This window comes from Apiospora kogelbergensis, assembly GCF_038363985.1.
Source record: "Apiospora kogelbergensis strain CBS 113332 chromosome Unknown utg000001l_segment0_segment0, whole genome shotgun sequence".
Lineage (NCBI taxonomy): Eukaryota > Fungi > Ascomycota > Sordariomycetes > Amphisphaeriales > Apiosporaceae > Apiospora > Apiospora kogelbergensis.
Window position 1 is genome coordinate 5,136,820 of NW_027117418.1, and position 24,919 is coordinate 5,161,738.

Sequence of the window (24,919 nt, forward strand, 5' to 3'; positions counted from 1 at the left end):
TAATGAATCACCCCAGACACCGTGAACCAATGGCGGAGAGTGACTGTAGAACCGGACCGGAAGTTCCATCCAGCACGGTTGCTTGCGACACCCCTAGCGAGCCTAGAGGGCATCTTGAAAATTCAACACCGGTTTATTTCCCCACTCGAGGGCAAAGACCACGGCTAGGCGGAACTTATGCCCCAAGCGACGGCAGCTACTTACAGGCACAGGAACTTGACACAGTCAGACAGTCTTGATAATCGCAAGGTGGGATGGCATTAGTGGTAGTCGACGCGTGCGGGCGGGGGTGTTCAAACTCCCCTGCTCCCCTCGTCGTCGTTCCTAAACCGGCGTTGGTAAAGCTGAATGAAAACTGGGTCTAGCTGCCTGGGAGTTCGAAGCTTGGATCTCGATTCGTATAACCTTCCTACTGCCACTGCACGAAGTCGAGGCCCTGGTTAGAACAAACCTTCCGGGGTTGTTCGAAGCCTCTCGCCAGGAGGCTGGCACAGCATTGACGATACGAACCTGGGCGGGGATCAGTTGCCGGGGCGTTAGGCGCCCTGGCGCAGCCAGATGTTGCGTCCTCATCAGCAAGTAGACTGTCGGCATCGTGCCCGGAGCAATGGCCGTCGGCTGGGCGTCTTGCAGTCGGCTGCTCCGACTGGTTAAAGCCGCTTTTATTAGTACCTCTGTCGGTTTATCTGCGCCACGTCGTGTCCCCTCCCTCCTTCCTAGTCGACCATGGAATGTTGTTAGGGCAGGCAGCTCGATCCGGATCCTGCAACGGTTGGAGCTCGCCAGGCAGGTATTGTCGACCCTCCAGGCGTGAATGGCGGCTATGTTAGAGGCGATTAGAGTTCGTCGTTAGCACAAAGCAATGCTGGCTGGACGCAGTAAGGCTGCCCCTCACTTTTCCCTCCCTCTCTCCCTCCCACCCCCTCCCTTTCGCCGCGTCAATAGTTCGCCAGGCCAGCGAGCTGGTTCTTACTAAGAGGCACGCGAGGCTAGTCCGTGCAGATCTTTGGCTCTGCTTCATCCGGAATTGGCTATGGGAATCGAGTAAAGGGCGACGAAAACTCCTTGGGGGATGTGTCTGAGTGTGGCTTTGAGCTTGTCATTGGCTGTAATAGTTTCTTGGTCACCTGTAGCGGCGGCGGGGCGGGGGGCGTCATCGACGGAGAACAAGGCAACGATGGCGACGACGGTTGTATGTGTGTGTGTGTGTGTGTGTTTAACTTAACTGTACGATCCCATTGGAGGAGGTGGCAAGCCACCTCCAAATTTCCAATCTGTAGCGTGCAGAAGCCTCAGCAACCGCAGGGCTCTGGGTAATCAAACGGGTGCTCGATCACAGAGCCAATTGAGGTCCTACTGACGGAGGGACTATTGGCATTCCGCACCTGGCACTCTTGTCACTTGTGGCAGGCAGCCTGATATAAGGTTTGGCCCAGCGTCGATGGAAAAACATGTCAGTATACAACAGCTCTAGAGCCTGGGCTGTCCCGGAAACGTCAAGGGAGCGTCGCCATAGTTGGAGTAAACCCAATCTCGTGTCTTTTGCATCTAGCACATAGCATGCATCAAGTACCACCCACTAGCTGGTGTAGTGGTACTTACTGTCGAGCATCTGCCCATGTTGTCGTCATAAACAGGTTACCCAGCTCGCTCATCTCGCCATGCTTCTCTGCTCCTGTCTACGAGAAGAAATCCTCTGCGCAGAGTCCGCGATGGCCGAGCAATGTAGGATTTGGTTGGTTGCCACGGTCGACGGCCCTCCCCGCTGTTGCTCTCTGCTTGGGGAGCTGGGCGGGAGGCGGGTCTTCCGCGGGGTAAGTGCGGAACAGGTCTCACGGGGTGGTGCAATGACGGCATGGGCAGCGCGTCCTTGGTGTCTTTGCGGGCGGTGAATCGTGCGATGCGTTGTTGACACGAATGGGTTTACCACGAAATGGCATGACTGACTTGCATCTACTCGCTCGCACGAGGCAAGCTGCTGCAGGCGCAGTCTGCATTTCAGCTCAGCATCCCGGCCCGTCGGATTGTCGTGCGGAAAACTTACGGGAAACTGGCCTTCGTCACCCAACGTTTGACGTTACACCCGAGGACCGAGATAATTTGTTTGGCACGACGTGGGGTAATAGCGCGAAGCGGGGAGCTCCAACTCCAGCTCCAGCTCCAGCTCCAGCTCCAGAAAGCCCTCGCTCCATCTCACGATAATTATTTCACCTACTCTTCTTCCTCTCGAATAGCCGAATCGTTCCCTCCCTCATTCATTCACCTTACCTTACCTTTGCAGGAGCACCGCCATGTCTGGATCTGTGCCTACGGTGACCGCCTTGGATGGCGTCTACACTCCCCAGTCGTTGCCCGAGCAGGAAGCGCGATGGAGCAAGCTGTTGGCCAAGTTCCAGAGCCTCTACGGCCGCCCCGCCCAGTTCGTCTCACGGTCGCCCGGTCGCGTCAATATCATCGGCGAACATATCGACTACTCCCTCTACTCGGTCCTGCCCATGGGAATGACCCACGATGTCATTATTGCCGTTTCCACCGACCTCACCCCTTCCAACGAGTCTACGTACAAGCTGAAGCTGGCCAATCTGGACGAGGAGCGGTTCCCCGCCCGCGAGTTCGATGTGGCTTTCGGCGAGGTCGAGATCGATGCGACAAAGCACGAGTGGACAAACTACTTCCGGTCCGGACTCAGAGGAGCGCTGCAGCTCCTGCAGAAAAAGTATGGCGCTGAATTCAAGCCCAAGAGCATGCAGGTGCTCATGGACGGCACCGTCCCGGCTGGCGGCGGCTTAAGTTCCAGCGCCGCCTTCGTGAGTGCCAGTGCGCTGGCTGTCATGATCGCCAACGGCGAGAAGGATGTAGATAAGAAGGATCTGACAGAGGTCGCCATCGTCAGTGAGCGCGCCGTTGGCGTCAATTCCGGAGGGTAAGACTACATGAATATCCCTCACCCCCGTATTGTATGAAACGTTCGAAATCTCACCATGCATTGCAGTATGGACCAGTCAGCATCCGTTTTCTCAAAACAGGGCTCTGCTCTGTTCGTTTCGTTCGCCCCCTCGTTGTCGGCCAGGCCTGTGTTCTTTCCCAAGACCAGCCCAGAACTCATCTTTGTTGTCGCGCAATCCTTCGTGACATCAAACAAGCAAGTTACTGGTCCCGTTCGCTACAACTTGCGGGTAGTCGAATGCAGCATGGCAGCGGCTGTGCTCAACGCTCTGCTGTGTCCCGGCACGGCCCTTCCCAAGGATGCCGGTCCGCTCGGCGTGTCACTTCACGGGTTCCACACAAACTATTTCAAAGACACGCCGAAGTCCATGAACGAACAGCTGGCCGGGTTGGTCGAGTTGACAAAAGCGAAACTTACCAAAGAGGACGGGTACACCGTAGATGAGATCGCCTCGTTGGTGGGTGTCTCAGTGGACGAGATCAAGGCTCGCTTTATGTCTAGCTTCCCGGTTCGCGGGGAGCGCTTCATGCTTCGACAGCGCGCCTTGCACGTCTTTACTGAAGCTCTGCGCGTGCTGCAGTTCCTGACGCTGCTGGAGGACGACAGCGCGCACTCGATGACGGGCGATACTTCGGAATACAACAAGAAGCTCGGCGACCTCATGAATGCAACACAAGACTCGTGCAGAGAGCTGTACGAGTGCAGCTGTCCCGAAATCGACGAGCTCTGCGCCATCGCCCGGGAGGCTGGTGGCTACGGCAGCCGCTTGACGGGCGCCGGGTGGGGCGGATGCAGCGTGCACCTGGTACCTGCAGACAAGGTCGATGCTGTCAAACAGGCCATGATGGATAGGTACTACTCAAAACGCAGCTTGAGCGAAAGGGAGCTGGATGGTGCAATCGTAGTTAGCCGGCCGATGAACGGGAGTGCCGTGTTTATGCTGAAGGATGGAAAGTTGCCTTGAAGCATCATCCAAAAACATATTCCTACCCTTTCATCAACTTCCGAACCAAATGACCTCATCAACCTTTCTCTCTTTTACCCAAGAAGCAATCATTGGAGTGCCTGCCACGTGCACGTTAGATCGCGGCCCAGCACAGGTGCGCGATGCATGGTGCGACGCTGGCCCCTTTTGGCCCCTTTTAGCCCCCATCTATATACACGAAGCGTGCATGCCAAGTATGCCCGGGAGGGTTATTAGCTTACTTAACGACAACCTCCAGCCCTGCGGATGGGCGGTGTTGAGACTATATTTGGGATTCTACCGGCCTAACAGGGAATAGAGCCGCTTGGCTGTTCCACCCTGGCGCTTACCAGCCAATCACCAAGTGTGAATGTAGAGCAAGGCACTAAAATCTTACATGGCCGACCAGGAGGGAAAAAAGCACATCCATTTATAATTTGTTTGATGGTCACAGGCCAGAGCGCCTGTCCCAGAGGTATGTAGGCGAGTGTAAGATTAGACGGGAGACACGTTGACTTCTTCCTCAGCTAACTCCCCAAAGATATTTGATAGTCGTGTTCAATTCCAGCGGAATATACGCGGCATAGCCGCAGTTACGGCCATTACTAACCCAATATTCAGCATGTCGTCGTCGAGAGGAGACGACCCCTTTATGGACACCAACAAGTACTATTTCCCGCTTGGGACCTTGAAGACAGCTCCAGTCCAGTCTGGACTGGAGGTTCCTCCACAGCGGGACGAGGATGCCGCGTCTCCAGGTCTGCAACTAGTGCCAGACGAACAGAAACATTCACACCAGGATTTGCCAGGCTTATACGGATCATGCGGCGCGCTACAACCACCACCGGTACTACTCCCCTCGGGACAGGCAGTCCATTTAGACGAGTACGCTTCTCAGGGACTGCAGTCTGTCGACCAACATTATCAACAGCAGTATGACGCACAACAACAGCAGTATCCCCAGTTCCAGCATGATGCCAATCATGCCGACGGCCAGGGTTATTACCAGTGGCCTTCGTCGTCTCAGTCACAGCAGCAAGCACCCGAGCACTGGCCGATTCCATCGGCAGATCGGGGCGCCTGGGGGCTCCCGAATCAACAACGCGGCTACCATGCTGCACCTTCCAGGGATGAGTACTTGCCGGAAGCTGTGGCGATGCATTCGGGTACATATCCTGGCTTGCAACCCGCATATTATGCGAAGCCAGACCCAAGCATATCTGGAAGTTCTGACATGTGGCTGAAGAATGAAGCGACGGCAGTGGTGACTCCAACGGCCCCGGAATGGAGACGACGGCCCTGGTTGCTATGGTTAGGTGGAGTTATAGCCTTGCTAGTCATTGCGGGCTCGGTGGTCGGTGGCGTTTTAGGCAGCAGGAAATCGCAAGAAGGGCAAGCAATGGCGACACCATCCACGTCGACTCTGCCAAGCCCAGGGGATAGCAGCACGGAGGACAATGTAACTCCGCCAAAGTCTATCAGGATGCACTCCAAACTCGCGGCGAGTGCTTGGCGCGATAGCACACACGCCAACTATACCCTCCGGTTGTTTTACCAGGGTACCGACAATGTCATGCGATTTGTCGAGAACACCAGCGAAAACAAAAACTGGACTGGCGTCGTCGCCCTCGATACTCTCGATCACTTGCCCTTGGAGAATGGCGCGATGGCGGCAGGGGTGTACCTCCACAGCGATCTCGTAAGTCAAAATGTTCACATCTCCTCGTCCGTTGAGAGGGGTCTAGGGGTTTGCGAGACTGAGCTAACGACCTCCCCCTATAGTGGCAATGGGAGTTAATGTATATCGACTCAAATTCGATCATCCGCTGCCAAAAGTTTGATCTGGAAGGCAAGAAGATCGGCATCAAAGGCGTCAAAGGGAGCATGAATGATTATCCCATTAAGGTCGAACCAGATTCCAAGATTGGCGTATATTTCCCTTACGTCATCTCGCAAGACGCAGACAATAAGCTCCGCTACACGCGCATGCTTGGGCAGAATGCCTCCAACAAGTCGGCGCCGTGGTGGGTGAACGAGACCAGCATGAACGCGGTCGGCGCTAAGAACACGCCCGTCGTGCTGTTACCCCTGGCCCAAAAGTACACTGACCCGGCGGGCTTCCTCTACCGCGACGCCCAGACCGGGCGGCTCGCCGCGGGCACCAACGATAACATCGATAACGGCGGCGACATCCACAGCGACAACTTGCCCTGGAACCAGGGCGCACGCCGGCTCGGCGACCTGCCGCTGGTGCCTGAGGGCTCGCCCCTCGCCGGCTTTTCGGTCGGCCGCGCCTACGACGCGAACAAAATGAACACGTACATCCTGTACCTGGACGAGAAGAACACGATCCAGGTCGTCTGGCAGAGCGATGACACATCGGGCTGGCAAGGGCCCCGGACGTACGACGCGCTGGGCCCGGCGGAACCGGGCACCGACATCACGTGCGCCACGCAAGGCTCGTGGGACGCGTCTGGCATCAGCGTGTCCAAGGACCAGAATCTGAATCGGTGCTTCTTCCAGGAGAAGGGGACGGGTAGGCTCAAGGAGGTGTGGTTCGACGGCGAGGACTGGGAGCAGGTCGGGTTTGTACCATTACCATAATCACAACAACACAACTGGCGCACATAAGATGGCGATCAAGCAATCCAAACAGGAAGGGGAAAATGAGAAGGGCCTTGGAATGGTTATGTGAGCACATAATTGATTTATTTGGTACCTTTAAGACACCCTGACGGAAGCATTTGTGTAATAGAAACTGACTTATATTACTATATATAATTTAAGAGAATTAGAATATGTATAACCTCTTTTTAAGAACTTTATTTATATAAGCTTGTTATTATAGTCAATCGAAAACTAGAGTGTGATTGGCTAGCTAAAGCGGCGGGGGAAAAATAGGGTCAAAATTTGTATTCGGTCCGCAAAGATTATTCCTCTTTTCAGATCCGAATCGCATCCTTCCAACACACAACCAGGAAATTGCCGAGCTCAGTGGTCGGTTGCTTGTTGGCGTGAGCCTTTGGAGACAAATAAAGCATCGCTCATTCGATGTCGTGGCCGTTGCCCCTTTTTGTGGCTGGCACCCCCTGAGAACTTATTACATCCCAATTCCCCTTTTGAGACCACTTTCTGCACGCTCCAACGAACTCCACAAGAAGTTTGAGCTTCGAAAACCAGACAGGCACAGAAAACCATGCCACCTTCTTACGGTACAAAAGCTTACTGGGACACCAGATTCCAGCATGAAGACAACTATGAGTGGCTGCTGCCGGCCGACAGCCTGAACGCCGTGGTACAGCAGGCGATGCTAGCCTGCCAGCGTAGCTATGGTAGCAGTGATGCTGCGTCGCCGCCCCCGCAACAACACATTTTATACATTGGCTGCGGCTCGTCCGACCTATCATTCCAGCTCCGGGATCTGGTCGCCAGCCCTAACCAGATCACCAATGTGGATTACTCGTCGGCTGCGGTGAAAAAATGCCGGCTGCGCGAGTCAGAGGCCCTCTTTTCGACTACCGCCGACGCGGGTTCTTTTAGGGCACTCAAAGGGAGCGACAGTATGAGGATGTACTGGGAGACGGCGGATTTATTGTCTGCGGAGTCCATCGCCAGGCTTGGAATGAGGCGCCAAACTCAACCCGCAGCAGGCGAAGATGGACCCGACGACGACGGGCCCTTCTTCTTCGACATTGTGGCCGACAAAAGTACGAGCGACGCTATCTCATGCGCCGAGGATACCTCCGTGCTTCTCCCCTTTATAACGCCGCGAAGGGTGCAACAACAACAGACAAACAACAACGCTGCCGCTGCCTCCAGAATCAGCCCTGCTCTTGTGGATCCGATGTACCTCCTCGCGGTGCACATGGCGGTCCTCGCACGGCCGCGCACGGGTCGCTGGTGCGCGCTGTCGTACTCAGACGAGCGATTCTCGTTCCTGGACGGCGGCAGCAGCGGCAGCAGCGGTAATAGCGGTTCCTTGGCGGAGGCGGAGGCACCGGCCGACCAGAACTTGGAAAGGCGGTTCCCGGACCCGCGCCGGTTCTGGATAGTGGAGCGGAAGGAGAGGGTGACGGTCGCCCCGCCGGCTGCCACTACAGGGAGTGGAGGTCACGTCGTGCACCAGCCGGAGATTGCGCATTGGTTGTATGTCCTGGTGCGGACAGATGAAGTTCCTTAGAGATCGAGAGCGTTGTGGTTTCGCCTATGATCCAGGCATTTTGATAGACATATCTCCTAGGGGGGGCGGGGGTTTGGGGTTTACTATAGAACTCCATGAAAGGTGTCACGTCATAATTATTCTCACGTTTCTTTCGTCTCCGTAGTAGCTGGAGTGTTCCAAAATGTAGTCCCATACCCGTGATGACTGGGTAATACGTCGGTCTTTACTCAGTGTTTCCTGACTGGCAGGCTGCGAAGCGGTCCTCCGTTTCCTCAATAACAACTATTATAAAAATTATAAAAAAAAAAGATTCTTTGTTGTATACTATACACATAATGCCTTGGGCATTCGCTTGGCCAAGCCTCCTTGGGTATAACAACAGCTGGGGGCCTTTATAGCTCGATATCAAACTAGAAAAAAAGTATGAAAAATGACTAATGTGTTTGCAAAGAAACATAGACTCGTAAAATCACAGTCGCCACAGAACGATTCCATCTGACTGTATAGTCCAAGCATCACGATGAACACGTTGAGCGTCACGGCTTCTGTGACATACTCAAATTCAAGGCCCAATGTCCAACGCCACTTGTAGTATATTGCCCTTGTATGCATTTTCCTTGACACATTGTGCGCAAATCCAACGTAGAAATCGACATACCGTCGCCAGACGAGTGTACTTCACTCCAAGCCGACGGCCACGATGACACACCATGAGTTACTATTTCGATCCTCAATTCCGTTCGTTGGCCTACAAAAGCCATGGCCTTCTTTCCTCAGACTCTCTTTGTGTCCATACAGCCAAGCAATTCCTATAAAATACTACAAAAAGAGCCTCGTCAACCTCAGCGACACCCAAACCACTTACATTGCCCAGCTGTAAACAGAAACCATCAAGTATCTTACAGCTTTCTGTACCCCGAACACTCTATATCTGTTATCGCCACTCATAAATTGTTCAACATGTCGCAATACTACGTCCCCCAGTATCAGCATTACGCTACGACCTCATTTCCTCAGTATGGGACTACTTTCGCGACACCTACACACACAACAGGCACGCTCTACACTGTGCCCAAGCCACAAACAACGTACTGCTTCCGGTCGCAGCAAAGGAGCTATATAGTTCCTTCTCAGGCACCAATGTTCTATCACCCGGGTAAGCGATACTACCAGGACTCGTGGAAGAAGAGACTGCAGGGCTAACACGTTGGCTCAAGGTACTACATACATGGTATGTTGACGAGCTATGGAGATATGGACGGAGTCCCTCGAGCATGTGGAGAGGCTCGAGATTGTGAAGGGAAATGTCAGCAAGTTCAAGGCTGTCAAACGTCTTCACACGTTGTGTAGTCTAGCTGAAGCTGCAATCGACTGTGACTCCACAAGGAATTCGCGATCTTCTTAGAATGCCCAACGGAAAGCACGACAATGGCCAACTGGGCGATCTTGCCAGTGCGACTCGGGCGTATGGACTTGCCTAGCGCTGAGTTCGCACCTGCCTCTGTGACCTCGAAACATCAAGCACACATGATCAAAGCATGAAGACGTCCATGCAATTCGGCAGATCCTCATATTTTTCGTTTTGCAATCCAATCCGTCTCAACCTGTATCACATTTTTGTCTTTTCAATTTCTAAGTACTCTGCCTGGACATCTCCAGCCATGGTATCCTTTATCACCCGTGCCCGTTTGACCCTGAAACTCGCTTCCTCCTACATTTGCCGCAAAACCTCCAAAGTCACCAAGTTCTTCAAGAAGTGTTTTGCTTCCTGCTTCCCGAAGACGAAGAAGGGCGAACGTGAACCACTTCTCCCACAGCATGCTGACCAACAAGCCAACGCCCCGGAGCAGCAGCCTGAGCAGCCTGAACACTGAGAACGTTCATGCCGAGACTTCTTGCGCGCCTTCGTCTCAACTTGGCAAGCACGGTGTTGACCTGGTCGGCGCCGATGAAACGCTTTCACGCACCACCATCAGCTCCAACTACCAGCACGGTGGCTGCTTGGATGGCCCAAGTGAGAGTCGCCAGACTTGTCTTGACAAGCACTGGCTGGTTTCCCAGCATGTTGGGAGTTCCGATGGCGAAGTTACGCCTCGTGTTCTAAGTCCCATCGACAGCAATGCCTCGACGACCCCAGTTGCGCGATCATATACGCCTTTCCCACTGCCCCAAGCTGTTAAATATAATGACGCTGAGTCCTGGAGCAGCAACGTCAAGGAAGATGTCATATCATCATGGCTACGCAGCATTGACGATGATGCTCAACAAACTCTTGACAAGGCCTTGCGCATGGGATCTAGCCTTGACGGTCCTACTAGCCCCAGTAGCGAAAATGAAGACTAGAAGCCTTCCAACTCAACAAAAAGAATGTTCCCGTGGTCGAAGGTCGAAAATGCACGTCACCCAGAAACAAAGCATGGAGACTCGGCTACATCTAGATCCGCTAACTGGGAGAACAACTGGCTCAAACACAAGCCGCGACGGGGGCACGATGTCTCAGAAGCATCCCAGCCTGACGGTAATACTCATGAAGATGGCATTGGCATGTTGAACTTAGCCCTTCACAAAGACGGAGACGGAGACGAAGATGACAACAACAGCGAAGACTCAAAGTGTTCCCGGATGGCTCAACACCACATTCAATTCCACAATTTCAAGCCATATGCTCTCAAGTCTTGCCCTGAGTTGCATCAATTACCATTTGATTGTTTCGAACCGTTGGGGTTTAAGGTCAGTCGTCGCGCCCTTCATGTGCAAGCCATTCGCATTAACACCGGTAGCAGGATCTTCGCAACGGTAGACAGGCTTTGCGTAATGACGGATCAACAAAGCCTGCTGACAAGGCGCGACACTCAATGCGGGAAGCAATGTCCCGGGGCTTACGTTCGCTTGGAAGACGATTTCGCCAGTCTTCTTCATGTTACTCTATTCGTTCTGATTTCCCAGCCCCCCCAGAGGGTAAGGAACGACGACTTCTTGCTCGGGAATCCGCCGATTTTCACCCCTCTTCTGGCTCAGAGACACCATTGTTCAATACACCCGAGTCAGGCGGTACTCCAACATCTTCAGGGCAGGGCGGCGTAGACTTCCTAGCTATGACAGGAACCATGATCGCAGCATCAGAACTCGACCGTCTATCATCGGCAGGCGCTGCTCCCATTATTCCCACCGGTATTGCCGGGACGATATTAGACCCACAACACGACCTTTTGCAATCGCCTGCAGTACCTTTAAAGCTAGAGCAGAGACGAAGAGCAGCGAGACGGAGTCGTTTATCCGAGGTCACAACACCTGAAGATTTGGCAATCCCAGAGTCTGCAAGACATCAATTGCACAGGCCTCCAGACGCTGATGGTTTTGACGAACCAGCCAACAATGAACTGCGTCGACTTATTCCTCAACCCCTCAAGATCAGCCGCAACGGAAAGAATGAGCAGAGTGTGAGTTGCATCCATCCCAATACGAACAGAGCCTGGAAGCGTTACCACCAAGTCGACTTCTGCCAACGGAAGTTCCGCTGACATCGCTGCTGTTACAGACCAGTGCAGTAAGCCTTGCCATCCAGACCAATGGCCAGAAACAGGAGGGGAACCAGGAGACTCTGACCCCTTTTGCCCGCCAGAATGCGGCTCAAGACATAGCCACGAGGTTGCTGAACCCTCAAGAAGACCATCGTGGCTGGTGAGACAGACAAGTAGTGGGACAGTCCTTGTGATGGAACCTGTGAGCTCCAGTGGGAGCGAGGCAGCTCAGAGTATGAGAGATAAAAGCAGTTGATGACGTCAAAACTTGCTTGGTTCTTGGAACGATGACTGTAGCTTTCCTCCCTATACATGAATAAAAGACAGCACTAGAGGACAGTTCGCTCTCAACGTTGGGACTTGACTGACGATTTAGACCGTTTACATGTGTAACGAGGAGGATTGCTAGTGATTGCATAGCAGCAACACGGTAGGTGTTGGGTGGGCGTGGTGAAGAATGAGGGCCAGTGCAAGAGACTAGCCTAACTGGAAAGTGTTCCCAGCCAGGGTAAGCAGGTTGCACAACGCCCGTTTGTTGCCAAATCAACACAACATAACCGCCAACCCGCAAACATTAGATGATAGTAGATGATCGCTACTGGATTCGATGCGGCTGAGTGCCAGCCTGTCGGGCTCGTGATCGACATCTTCCGGGTATTGGCGGACGCCGCTTGCCGTCGGACTTCGCGGCATTAAACTAAGTTGCCCCAGAACTGCCCGACCTCGGCAACTGGGAAGCTCCAAAGGGTTCTTGCCCATGCCGTCTTTAGAGCTTGCGATGTAAGACACTCACTCACCTACAGAATCGATACGTATTGGCCCTGGGTGGTTTTGAGCAAGTCATCATGTTCCGACCCGCTGTTCGAAGATGCGCAAGGCCATTTGCCGCATCATTGAGTCAATGCCGTGTTGCCAGAAGCTATGCCTCGGCTAGTAACCCGACTTTCGACTGGGAGGATCCTCTATCCAGCAAGACCTTGTTGACCGAAGACGAATTGGCGATTTCAGAGACGGCGGAACGGTATTGTCAGGAAAGGGTGCTTCCTCGTGTTCTCGGTTAGCTCTCGCATTGCCCAACCAAAGAGTACCCTCCCGCACATGGTGTAACGTACTAACTCTGCGCTTCCCTAACAGAGGCATACCGAAACGAGAACTACGATGCCAAGATCCTTTCGGAAATGGGTGAGCTGGGCCTACTCGGTGCCAACCTTGAAGGTTACGGGTGCGCTGGAGTCAGCACGGTAGCGTCTGGTCTCATCACGCGAGCAGTCGAACGAGTCGACAGCGGCTACCGGTCTGGCATGTCTGTACAATCGTCCCTTGTCATGGGTGGTATCCACGAGTTTGGCACCGAAGAGCAGAAACAAAAGTTCCTGCCTGAGATGGCCAAGGGTAGAATGCTTGGTGCCTTTGGACTGACCGAGCCTAACCATGGCAGCGACCCTGGCTCCATGGAGACGACGGCGCGACCACACCCGACGAAGAAGGGGTATTTTGTGCTGAACGGAGCAAAGACCTGGATCACAAACAGCCCCATCGCCGACGTGCTGATGGTGTGGGCCAAGCTGCACGAGACGGGCAAGATTCGTGGGTTCCTGGTCGAGCGGAAAGACTGCCCGGCGGGCACACTTGAGACGCCAGCGATCAAGAACAAGAACGGGCTGCGGGCTAGCATCACGGGCATGATCCAGATGGACAACTGCCCGGTGCCCGAAGCGCACATGTTCCCCGAAGTCGAGGGCCTCCGGGGTCCCTTCACGTGCCTCAACAGCGCGCGGTACGGCATCGCCATGGGCACCATGGGTGCGCTTGAGGACTGCATCGCACGTGCGCGGGCTTACGCGCTGGAGCGGCGGCAGTTCAAGGACAACCCTATCGCCAAGTACCAGCTGGTGCAGAAAAAGCTGTCGGACGCTCTGACAGATGCGGCCTACGGCACCCTGGCCGCGATCCAGGTGGGGCGGCTCAAGGACGAGGGCAAGGCCACGCCTGAGATGGTCTCGATGATCAAGCGCCAGAACTGCGACCGAGCCCTCACCAACGCCCGCGTTCTGCAGGAGATCTTCGGCGGCAACGCCGTTAGTGATGAGTACGGCATCGGGCGGCACGTGGCGAATCTGTTTGTCACGCAGACATACGAGGGACAGAGCGATATTCACAGTAAGCGTTCTTTTTTCCTTCCTTCTCCTTCTTCCTCTTCCTCTCTTCCCCCCTCTCTATTTCTCCCTTTTCTAACCCCTATCTTGGGATTACGAGCTGCTCTGACACATGCGATTGTAGGTCTGATACTGGGAAGGGCGATCACCGGTCTCCAGGCCTTTGTGTAAATGCCTGTACAGCTCCCCGAAATATACAGAGAAAGATGAACCAAATAGTGTTACAATTACACGAATTCAGCTCATGTAGATTAGATGTAAACCCAATACGCGCGATCTGCCTACTTGAGGTCTTGAAGCCCAGAGGTGATTCTCTACTATCTATATAGGACATCGCTTATCGTGAATGATGGCGTCATCGCCGAGGAAACCAACTACGTAGTCTGCAGCTCTCCCAGTGCGGCCAAGCTACTGCTAGTTGCAGACGTTATGAAAAATGCCAAGCCATATATATGTATTCAATTCTGTAGGATGCATTCGAGTATGCTGCCTGTCTGCCGGGATGACTGATTGGCCACCGAAGAGAAAACCCTGGCTTGCCGCCTGAGGTCCCGCCACGAGCCCCCATGCACGGGCTGGACGGGGCAAGGCAGCAGCAGGTCGGGTCGGTCGCATTACACAAGTTTCCGCCTGCTTAGACGCATAATTATCGTACACAGGACAGAAGGCATGAAGCCTTGCTTGTGTGGCAACGGCAACGGCAACGCGTGGGGCTGAAAGTGAATTCTTCCCAAGGCTTTGCCTGCCAAGCTGCTTGATCAAACAAATTTGGCTCACTGTTGGTTCAGCCGGGGCGGCGAGTCGCGGATCTAGTAATTGGACCTAGCCTGGAAGTGCTTGATTCATGGATTGGGCTGGTGCTCACTGTTAGTCCCTTCCATATCGGCTTGGGGAGCAGGTCTAACATTGATCCTGATCCACGTTCCACGTTCGTTCCACAGGGCTAATCAGCAGTAGGTTAGGAAGAGGGACCCGTGAATGGGCCTACGGCCCTCCCCCTAATAGTGGTCAGCCACTGATGGGCAGCGCTGGGCCAGTAGGCAGGCCGCCGGGGCCGCTATTTCCTGCTTTTTCTGCCTGAGGAGGAGGGAGGTGGGAATGAATGACCGCCTGAGCCTGGTCCTGGGCCTGAGAGCTGCTGCCACCTAGCCACGCAGAAGAAGGAGTAGATTCGTGTTGCCCAGCAATCCAAATCCAATCCATCCATCCATCCATCAGTCAGTCAGTCAGTCAGTCAGTCCGTCAACCAAGCCCACCACGCCTGACTGAACCCAACCCGAAACTTATCAATCAAATTGATTTGCTCACTCAACCCAAGCGGGATTCGGTCCAGTCAGGTAGTACGTACATACAAGTAAGTAAGTACCTGTAGTGCACACAACAGTGGTCAGTGTCATCCAGACCAATCCACCCGACAGCACAGCGAGCGAGGTAGGTACCGCCCCCTCCCCCCTACATACATAAGCACTGCAGTTTAGAGAGGGGAGTCGGGGTGTAATATTCTGCTGTCTCTCTTTATTCCTCCCACCCACCCCGCCTTCGTTTTCAGACTTCCTACCACCACCACCACCACCACCACCACCACTCTCTTCCCATACCACCACCATCCAACACCAACATCGACTTTGGGCCTTGGGGACAAAACCTGCCATAGTAATACATCGCATACCAACCACATTACCATCTTAGTCACCCGACGACTTCGAAGACCTGCTTTTTGGTTTGTTCGCCCACCCACCTTAACCCGAGCCCAGAGTCTACTGACTCGCCTCTTCCATTCAATCCTTTTCTTTGTGCGTGCACAGCTGCCTCTGGTTCTTCTTCGCCTTTACACAAAAGACCAGTCTCCTGTTCACTGTGCCCCCCCCCATCCACCTTTTTCTCCCGCATTCCACCCTGGTTGCTGACCGTATAAAAACCCAGCCAACACACAGCCTTGATACCCGACAGCAAAGAGACGGTCTAGGACACTCTCACACACCACCACCACAACACATCGCACTTCATCACAATGGCCTTGAAGCGCATCAACAAGGAACTCACAGACCTGGGCCGGTACGTCGATTCTACTCCCTTCCAAACAGCCTTGCTGCTGTTGGCTGTTATTTCCGGCGAGCGAGAAACAGAGCGCGAATGGTGGGGCGCTTCCGCTGGGGAGGGGTAAAGTCATTTGGCATTCCTCCGAACCATCGCTGCGACGATGCATCCACGTTGCGCCAGCATGGATGCATCGTCAATAGTGCCGTTTTTTTCTCTTTCGCTGCTGGAATATGGCTGCCTCGTTGGACCGAACTTTCAGCTGATATTCGTGATTTACAGCGACCCTCCGTCGTCATGCTCTGCCGGACCCGTTGGTGAAGATTTGGTAGGCAACCCTCCCGCCCCCGCCGAGCGATAAGAACCATACAGGCTCGACGACACATGGCCAACGAAATGGACACAACACTGGTTGTATCGGGGGTTATGAGCATTTTGGACTGACTATGAATCTGTTTTGCAGTTCCACTGGCAAGCTACTATCATGGGTCCTGTAAGTCTTTCTCTCTTTTCGTAACCTTTTGACCGTCTTGAGGATGGTGTTCCGAATGGTCGCATGCACTTTTATAAACACTCGGTCATGCCCGGGAGAACGTGTCGATGCAAGCAAGTGCCATATTTGTCTCTGACACGTTCGGCGACATGTATTAAACCGAGTATAGTTGCTAACTGTTAATCGATAGGGTGACTCTCCATACTCAGGCGGCGTGTTCTTCTTGGCCATTCACTTCCCGACAGACTACCCGTTCAAGCCCCCCTAAGGTCAACTTCACCACCCGCATCTACCACCCCAACATCAACTCCAACGGCAGCATCTGCCTAGACATCCTGCGAGACCAATGGAGTCCTGCCCTCACAATCAGCAAAGGTAAATGCCGCATCCCTACGGATCAAGCTCAGACTACGGTGTGCTAACATGGAAATAGTCCTCCTTTCTATCTGCTCCATGCTCACGGACCCCAACCCCGATGATCCTCTGGTGCCTGAGATCGCACATGTCTACAAGACGGACCGCCCGAGATACGAGGCCACAGCTCGCGAGTGGACTCGCAAGTACGCCATCTAAGGATGATCGAAACGGAACGTTGATGGGGCTGTTATGTCGGAAGTAAGATGGCGTTGCATGTTTGCGGCGGTTCGAGCATCACCACTTCTCTATGCGGAGCTACAAGAATCGGGCTATCAGGCGTCAATGATACATCTTTCTTGTTTTACGGTCAGGGTCTCCTTTGCAGAATATCCGCGAGCAGTGTTTAGTTTTGAGCGGGACGAATGGGCCAGTTCAGCCTTGTTTGTCATGGCAGCTGAGTCAAGAAAGCCGGCAACGAAGCATTATGAGAATATGTTCGGATGCCGTAGGCATCGTTACGAATCTGAAAGCGGATGGGTGCCGAGACTGTATTGCACGAGTAATCAACCTAACGTGAAGCCGACTTAAGCATCATTACTTGGTGGGTTTGCTGCGATACCGATTGTGGCGGTCTAGATAGACTTATAGTCCATCAATCAGCGACTTAGAAGCATCTCAAACCTATTGTCGATTCCGTCAACCGTGACCATTGGTAGAATGTCGGTTTCCCTACGACTCAAATGCTTCATCTTCAACCCATGCCTGCAATAGTCAGACGAAGCTACACGCATGGCAAACATGTTTCGTAAGCAAGGCAAGCCCAGACGGAGACAGTGTTCACATTTATGTCATCAAGTGACTACTTCAGATAATAAAGCATACATGCCAAGTCCTGGTACGATCCTGGCAACTGGTTGATGTGTTCAAGTCCGAGTGCTAGGAGCTAATGAATGAATGTCATCGCCGGGGTTTGCTTGACAGGCCGGCCTTGGGCGAATGCGATTGGCTGGAGAGCTTGAAACTTGGTCCACGGTTCTCACTCACAATACTGATACCACCTACCTACAACATGAAGGCCTTTGGCTCTTCGTATCTGATAAGGGGAACAACTATGGAGAATCACGCCTACTTGGGACAGGCGACTGCAACTAGATATGCCGCAGAAGGCAAGAGGGCTGGCCCCTGGTTACTTGCAGGGCGCAGGTACCAACAAGATGCTTGTGATTCACGATTCAAGTGGCTGTAGGGACATGTCTTGTTAGCCTGTTCCCAGAGCATACTGCGGCTTGTCTGGAAAGGGGCAACGGGAGACACATGTCTAATGTGTAAGCCATAAGCGCCGCGTCTTGCATTGTGTTATGTTTAGGCGAGGGATCTGCTCAGGGGGCGGCTTGACGAATGGCTAATGAAAGCTGTACTGGGTAGTCCAAAGAAGGGTGGATGGAAGGGAGGAAGAACATTGGAAAGAACCCCCTCATCAAATAAACGCCTCTGAAGATTTCCAAATGGCAACTTTAGGAGACGGCGGATAAGAAACAGACGGATGCCCCCCCATTCTGGCATGTAGAAACAACTTGCGTACATATTCCCGCCAACCACATACTTGCGCGCTCCCGACCCATCTCGCGCAGCTTCAGCCAACTTGACAGGGCGTCCGCCACTCGGCAGATTCTCGCGCCATATCAGGCTTCAGACCGTGGGACCGAAGCAGTATATAGACATATACCCAGGGAAACGTCCCATATGGGCACATTCGAGCAAGTCACTAATAGTACGCCAAGGACAGATGACTGACATGCTGACTTGCTGACTGTTCATCTGAGAGTGTTCCCTAGTGGATAGAAAAGTAATTGGTTGGTAAAAGGCAATCCCCCATATGTAAGCGCAAACCACCCCAAGAACTGGGAGCCAAGGACCTCTGACATTGGTCGAGTTGTTCCAAGTCGCCAAGCGCGTTTTAGAGTGTCAGAGACCCCTGGCGAAACGCCCTGCGACACGGGGTGGCGCTGGGTGTGGGGAATCGTCATCACGGCAGCCACCGCAGGTCCGTCTCATTTGTTGTAGTACATACCTAATACGTAGACTCGGAGGGGAGAAGAAGCAACATGTAGGAGAAAAGGGCGTTTGCTCCATCTGCGTCGCAACTTTCTCTCATTGCCAGCGTCAGCTTTCCTGTCCATCGAGCCACGGCATGCCGCTTCGATCGTCTTTCCCAGGCTAGATACTAGATATACCGCAGATAGATAGCGTACGAGGGAAGAGATAGGAGTCTGTCACACACCACTTGCCACACGCATGCATACATACATACATACGTACGTACATACCTACACACGCACACACACATTACATATACATAAAATTGCATTGTACGCACGATACACCGATCGCAAATCAGCCAGGGGTTGGCGGTGTATGATACGGCTCGTGCCCGGGAAATGGCGCCATTACCCACTTGTCCCATCACTTCTCATCGTTTTCCCTCTCTTTTTCCAAGATGCAGATCGCGGCTCAACACTGCTTTGCGGTTTGGCCAAGTAGGGTTGATATGTATGTATGTATGTAGGTCCATGTACAGTTCGGGATCCTTTCGACGAATGAGGTCTTCCGCAAACCGCAAACCACGGTGTGCTGGGAGGGAGCCTTGTGCCTTTTTGCCAAATCGAGGACGAATATAGTATACAGACAGACGGTACCAGGCCAAGCCAAACCAAGCAATGATGTGGTCTCTGTTCGGACTGGATGATGCATAAGAGGTAAAGTCCCGGCAAAGAAAGCCGAAAAGGCAACAAGCAGCGTTAACCCCCCTGCCCCGACAGTAAGGAACGAGTTTCTTCAGTTCCCTCCCCACCTGTCCCTTGTGACTGTCGCTAGGCCCGATCCGGACCATTTTGTTTCGAGATTGTCGCCATGCTGCCAATGAACTCCATCATCCAGCCTAGCCAGCTGCTATTTGCTGCGGCAACACGGCCTTCGTCAGAGCACCATGGCAATTGCAGTCGAAAGTGGAGAGCAGACGATGGATCGTACGTCGTCGGTTGCTACGCGTCGGGCGCAGAAAATGCAAATGTACGAACGAACAGCAGACGACGGGCAGGGTGTAGGCGCCCCCTTGTTCTGCCGTGCCCTACCAAGTCTCCCTTACCCACATACATACGGTACGATATCGGGCTATATTGCCGCTGATGCTGGATCCCGCTTGAGCCTCATATTGGGTCTGCTTGTTACGGATTATCAACAGGGTACCACCCGCGGCCCTGGCTGGACCGCCTGCAGGCACCGCTGCTGCTGCTGCTGCTGCTACGCTATCAATCTTGCATTCATTCTCGCTACTCGGTGTTTTCGGGTGCCCTGCTTGCCCTCGCCTGGTCTTTACTTTCCATGCCTCCCGTTTTCTCGAACTCACATCCATCCTTAGAGAACGAAACGCTCAACCTTCTCTCTGCCAATATCATCTCTTTCTAATTCCTCTTTCTCGGGATCCCTTAGCCGTCGAAAGCAAGCCGCCCGGTGCAGGCACAGTGACAAGGTATGATCTACCCACGAAGGTTAACGAGCTGATCCCATGTTTCTGAAAACGCTTGGCATCTTTTTACCCTTAACCCTCTCCAATGCCCCCTTCCCTTCCATTCCCCTTCCCGCTTCCCGTGTCCTCCCCCTCCGCCGCACTGAACCTATTCTCTTCTTGTTCTGCTGCCGCTGTCTTTCCCTTCCACCACGCCGCACCCTATTTTTGTCATTTCCTTTTTTTGATCGCTGGTAGCGTGTTTGCTGGCTGACCGACCCTAGCTCTCTTTTGCTTCCTCGCGATTGCAGGCTCAGTCCCGATTCCATTCTTTACGACTCAGTCTGTTGTTGTATATGTGTGTTGCGTGCTAGGAACCGGTTACCCAAACATACACTACGACTTTTCGCTTCTTCGTCCACGACTCTCTTTTGATTCATGGACATTCGCCAGTTCAGCAGGCTCTGAATCTAATCAACAAGCTACCGGGAACCAAAAGGCACCTACTTCGTACGGTATAATTAGGAAAGGTTTAATCTAAGAGGAGGATTCGATCTCTTGTAACGAGTGCGTGGGACCTGGCCGGTTGCAGGTGGACGCGATACTCCAAATCCACCAGATTTTCGAATTGAACGATCAATCACCATAACGGAATACAACCCGGAAAGCTACCGTCAAGATGTCGTACGGCGGTGCTTATATGGACATGAGGGAGAAGCCCACAGAGCGATCGAGATGGACCCCGTTAACGCGGATGTTGCTGTCGGGTGAGATGACACAGGAGAAGCAGAAGGAGTTGACGTCGCGGGAAAGATTCGACCGATGGATGGTTAACGAAGGTTATCGACGATTGTATGTTTTGGCCAAGGTATGAGTCTTCCCTGGGAAGAGCACGAAGCTAACACAGTGGTGATTAGTTTCGTTTTTGTCTTCATGGCCCTTCACGCCATGGTTTTCGCCTTCGGTTTCGTCCATTACGCACTCAAGGACAGTTCCCAAATCGCCCGAGACACGTTTGGACCGACTTTCATGATTGCCAGAGCATCGGCTCTGGTGCTTCATATCGATGTGGCTCTCATCCTGTTCCCCGTCTGCCGCACGTTTATCTCGCTCGCCCGTCAGACGCCGCTGAACGGTATCATCCAGTTCGACAAGAACATCACTTTCCACATCACTACTGCGTGGTCCATCTTCTTCTTCTCCTGGATGCACACGATTGCTCATTGGAACAACTTCGCCCAGATCGCCGCCAAGAACAACCTGGGTATCTACGGATGGCTGCTGGCCAACTTCGTGTCGGGTCCTGGTTGGACTGGATACGTGATGCTCATCGCCTTGACGGGTATGGTCATGACATCCTACGAGACGCCCCGCCGAGCCAACTACGAGCGATTCTGGTACACTCACCACTTCTTCATCGTCTTCTTCTTCTTCTGGGCCATCCACGGTGCTTTCTGCATGATCCAGCCCGATTCGGCGCCTTTCTGTACCTCGGTTGGTGCTTCGGCCATTGGTGTCTTTTGGCAGTACTGGATGTACGGAGGATACGTCTACCTGGCCGAGCGTATCGCCCGTGAGCTTCGCGGACGAGACAAGACCTATGTCTCCAAGGTCATCCAGCATCCCAGCAACGTCTGCGAGATCCAGATCAAGAAGGAGAACACCAAAACCAGGGCTGGTCAGTACATCTTCTTCTGCTGCCCCGAAGTGTCTCTGTGGCAGTACCATCCCTTCACATTGACCAGCGCACCCGAGGAGGACTATATCTCCATCCACATGCGTGTGGTTGGTGATTTCACCAGGCAAGTCTCTGCTGCGCTGGGTTGCGAATGGGACAAGAAGGGCGACTCTTCCAAGGTTGTCGGTGTCAACGGTGATAGCCCCGAGGTTGATCCTGCTCTCCGACGAGTACTGCCCCGAGTTTATGTCGATGGCCCGTTCGGTTCCGCCTCCGAAGATGTCTTCAAGTACGAGATTGCCGTTCTTTGCGGTGCCGGTATCGGTGTTACGCCCTTCGCCTCTATCCTCAAGTCCATCTGGTACCGCATGAACTACCCGCAGAAGAAGACTCGCCTGTCCAAGGTCTACTTCTTCTGGATCTGCAGAGATTTCGGCTCTTTCGAGTGGTTCCGTTCCCTCCTGCTCGCCATTGAGGCCCAAGACGTAGACGGCCGCATCGAAATCCACACTTACCTGACCGCGAAGATCAAGGCCGACGATGCGACTAACATCATGATCAACGATGCCAACGCCGACAAGGATACCATCACTGGTCTTCGCAGTCCCACTAACTTCGGTCGCCCCAACTGGGACATGATCTTCCGCGGTATCAGGAAGCTGCACACCCCCGCCGAAGCTGGTGTGTTCTTCTGTGGTCCCAAGGGTCTGGGTAGTACCCTGCATATCTTCTGTAACAAGTACAGCGAACCTGGGTAAGTTGATTGCGTCTGATTTTCTTTGTTCCCCCTCGTTTCGTGGATACCAAGCGCATCTACTGACCCGCTCCTTAGTTTCTCGTTCGTCTGGGGTAAGGAAAACTTCTAAAGAGTTTCACTCTTTTTACGCAAACCGAGCCAGTTGTTGGCGATTCTCGACATGTTACAAGGTCGGCAAATTATGCGTCCAATCGAGTTGGATGCTGTTATCTTGTAAATTTCCCATCTACCACCACTATGCTAAAAACACGTACAATCCACCTTATTGGAGGCTTTCCCTACGTGGTCACTTCCAGGTCGTCAAAGCACATATACTGCCCATTTAATTCCATCATTATCGACATTATTTTTCGTCTTAGTTTTGTTGATTCGCAATCTTTTGCCCCAAGAGGGACTCTTGAAAATGATTACGTGTACAGCGCCTAGGGACAGGCTCTTTAGGGTCTTTTGATAGAAGTTGGGATTGGGTTAAACCATCAGTGTTGGACTAGAGGATTGGGGGCGAGTGCATTGTATGTACTAAAGCTTGAGCATTAGCACTTGAGGCTTTACTGGATGGAAAAGAGTGCGTATGAAGTGCAAGAAGGGGGGAGCACTTAGCATTGTATGGTACACGCTCGCAATACTGCAATATATACACCTTTTTCTTTTATCTTTAGTTCTTCTATATATTCAGCGGGCCAGATTTGGTTTTACTATCAGTCACGTACATATCTGAACATGATTTCCACTCCATCCCATGTCGGCAATTCACATTGCTCTTCGTGGTCAATAGAGATGCTTACGTGTCCTAATGGTTTAGAGATAGGCTTGCCAGTCACTCAGCCCAGCATTGCTTGAAGCTGTGTTTAGTTCAGTGTGTACCTGTTATATGTTCACTCTACATGTTATATGGCTTGTCCCAGTGGAGGACGGAAGCCCTCCCTCGACACGCCATCAAGGCACTGAACAGCAACGACTTCTACCGGACAGGCTTGACGTTCGAAACGGAGTGAATTAATAGTTATTAGAGTAAGCCAAAAGGTATAAGATGCTCCTCTAATCTTAAGACTACATGTATACTAGTTACGGAACTACGGGCGTTACTTCGAGTTATTTAGATAGATAGATGGATAGGTAGCACGCCCTATACCCTTCGGGAGGTTGGCGCGGCTTCGCCGCCCCTAGGCGTTAAATGGCTTGTCCTAACTGGCCCTTTTACCTCGAGACATGTGTTATACTCCTTCGGGTCCAGCTTGTCGAACTTGTTCAGTAACGTCAAGAACGACAATGGGTCCACGACCAGAGCTGTGGCGGTCTTTAGCGTAATGGTCATGGTAGGAGATATGGTTCTTTAGTCTGGCATGGCCACCGGGCCGAGTGAGATAGGCCCTTGTGTACTTAGGTAAATAGAATGAGGGCTTCTTTTCTTGTTCTTCTCGGTTTAATACGAAGCTGTTAACTTAATAGAAAGGAAATATTATAAATATAACTCTTTAATTAATTAATTAATCTTTATAATATAAGTAGTAGCTTGAGCCTTTGCGGATTCAGGGGCTAGCAAGCCTCTATCATTAGCCACATTTTATATATTTCGGTGGCTCAGCCCGCGAGAAGAATTACAGTGGAGACATACGGCGAAGATGATTCTGGCATCTTCTCGAGCTGCGGAGCTAAGGACTCCGTGGAGGACCAGAGGTGATGTAAGTAGGGAATCGGTGATCGTAAAGAACTCCAGCGTGTTGTCAAGGCGAATCGCCGATTTCCCGGGGTGGGGGCACCTTGTCACTGGTCAATCGGCCGATATCCAAGAGGATATCGGCCCGGCTCCACGGTCTAAGGCAAATCCTGGTGCGTCCACGTTACTACACGCAACACGTTAGTTGCATGCCTCGGGCAGTTGCTCCGGCTCACGATGCAGAACGTCCGTTTACTTGGCGCATCGGCCGCTACGTCGACAGGTGTATGCGTAAAAACTCTGCTGGGGCGACTAGCCATGTATCGACGATGCAAGGCCTTCTAGCAGCAACGCGGGCGGCGGGCGGCGGGGGCGGCGGGCGGCGGTCGGCAGTGGGAGGCTTGTAGCAAAATCAAGAAAAGCCCCGATTGGACACGACGTCAGCCGGTGGGAGGGGAGAAGAAAATCAACCGGGCGGTCAAATAACCGCTCTTCCGCGATGGCGAAGGAAGGCGAAGCTGAATCGTGCCTCGTGGAAGGTTGTCGCATTTTTGCAGCGGGGACTGTCGACGTCACTGCGGACTCGTTCCTGGCGGGCTTGGAGGCTGGACTTGCAGCTTCATTGATCGTTAGTCGACGGAAAGGAACCCACCACACTGTAGGTGCCTACAGTTCAGGTTTGCAG

General features: G+C 52.9%; 8 protein-coding genes across 8 annotated transcripts; all 8 read left to right on the forward strand.

The window, feature by feature from the left end:
• Window positions 1-2,291: 2,291 nt before the first annotated feature.
• PG998_001636 (galactokinase) lies at window positions 2,292-3,911 on the forward strand (the record flags this gene model as incomplete). The annotated part of the gene is made up of 2 exons (XM_066868454.1): window positions 2,292-2,923; window positions 2,993-3,911. The coding sequence occupies 2 exons, from the start codon at window positions 2,292-2,294 to the stop codon at window positions 3,909-3,911; spliced, it is 1,551 nt and encodes a 516-aa protein (XP_066736869.1).
• A 622-nt stretch (window positions 3,912-4,533) lies between these two features.
• PG998_001637 (uncharacterized protein) lies at window positions 4,534-6,515 on the forward strand (the record flags this gene model as incomplete). The annotated part of the gene is made up of 2 exons (XM_066868455.1): window positions 4,534-5,658; window positions 5,706-6,515. 2 exons carry the CDS (start codon window positions 4,534-4,536, stop codon window positions 6,513-6,515), a joined length of 1,935 nt encoding a protein of 644 aa, XP_066736870.1.
• A 592-nt stretch (window positions 6,516-7,107) lies between these two features.
• Window positions 7,108-8,091, forward strand: PG998_001638 (uncharacterized protein; the record flags this gene model as incomplete). Its single annotated transcript, XM_066868456.1, has 1 exon — window positions 7,108-8,091. One exon carries the CDS (start codon window positions 7,108-7,110, stop codon window positions 8,089-8,091), a length of 984 nt encoding a protein of 327 aa, XP_066736871.1.
• A 942-nt stretch (window positions 8,092-9,033) lies between these two features.
• PG998_001639 (uncharacterized protein) lies at window positions 9,034-9,554 on the forward strand (the record flags this gene model as incomplete). Its single annotated transcript, XM_066868457.1, has 2 exons — window positions 9,034-9,229; window positions 9,460-9,554. The coding sequence occupies 2 exons, from the start codon at window positions 9,034-9,036 to the stop codon at window positions 9,552-9,554; spliced, it is 291 nt and encodes a 96-aa protein (XP_066736872.1).
• Window positions 9,555-9,891: 337 nt separating this feature from the next.
• On the forward strand, window positions 9,892-10,416 carry PG998_001640 (uncharacterized protein; the record flags this gene model as incomplete). Its single annotated transcript, XM_066868458.1, has 1 exon — window positions 9,892-10,416. One exon carries the CDS (start codon window positions 9,892-9,894, stop codon window positions 10,414-10,416), a length of 525 nt encoding a protein of 174 aa, XP_066736873.1.
• A 2,023-nt stretch (window positions 10,417-12,439) lies between these two features.
• On the forward strand, window positions 12,440-13,921 carry PG998_001641 (glutaryl- dehydrogenase protein; the record flags this gene model as incomplete). The annotated part of the gene is made up of 3 exons (XM_066868459.1): window positions 12,440-12,650; window positions 12,729-13,754; window positions 13,875-13,921. 3 exons carry the CDS (start codon window positions 12,440-12,442, stop codon window positions 13,919-13,921), a joined length of 1,284 nt encoding a protein of 427 aa, XP_066736874.1.
• Window positions 13,922-15,761: 1,840 nt separating this feature from the next.
• Window positions 15,762-16,853, forward strand: PG998_001642 (ubiquitin conjugating enzyme ubc1; the record flags this gene model as incomplete). The annotated part of the gene is made up of 6 exons (XM_066868460.1): window positions 15,762-15,805; window positions 16,070-16,115; window positions 16,251-16,280; window positions 16,471-16,494; window positions 16,550-16,655; window positions 16,714-16,853. 6 exons carry the CDS (start codon window positions 15,762-15,764, stop codon window positions 16,851-16,853), a joined length of 390 nt encoding a protein of 129 aa, XP_066736875.1.
• Window positions 16,854-20,821: 3,968 nt separating this feature from the next.
• On the forward strand, window positions 20,822-22,733 carry PG998_001643 (uncharacterized protein; the record flags this gene model as incomplete). Its single annotated transcript, XM_066868461.1, has 3 exons — window positions 20,822-20,994; window positions 21,060-22,574; window positions 22,653-22,733. The coding sequence occupies 3 exons, from the start codon at window positions 20,822-20,824 to the stop codon at window positions 22,684-22,686; spliced, it is 1,722 nt and encodes a 573-aa protein (XP_066736876.1). The 3' UTR covers window positions 22,687-22,733.
• Window positions 22,734-24,919: the final 2,186 nt, after the last annotated feature.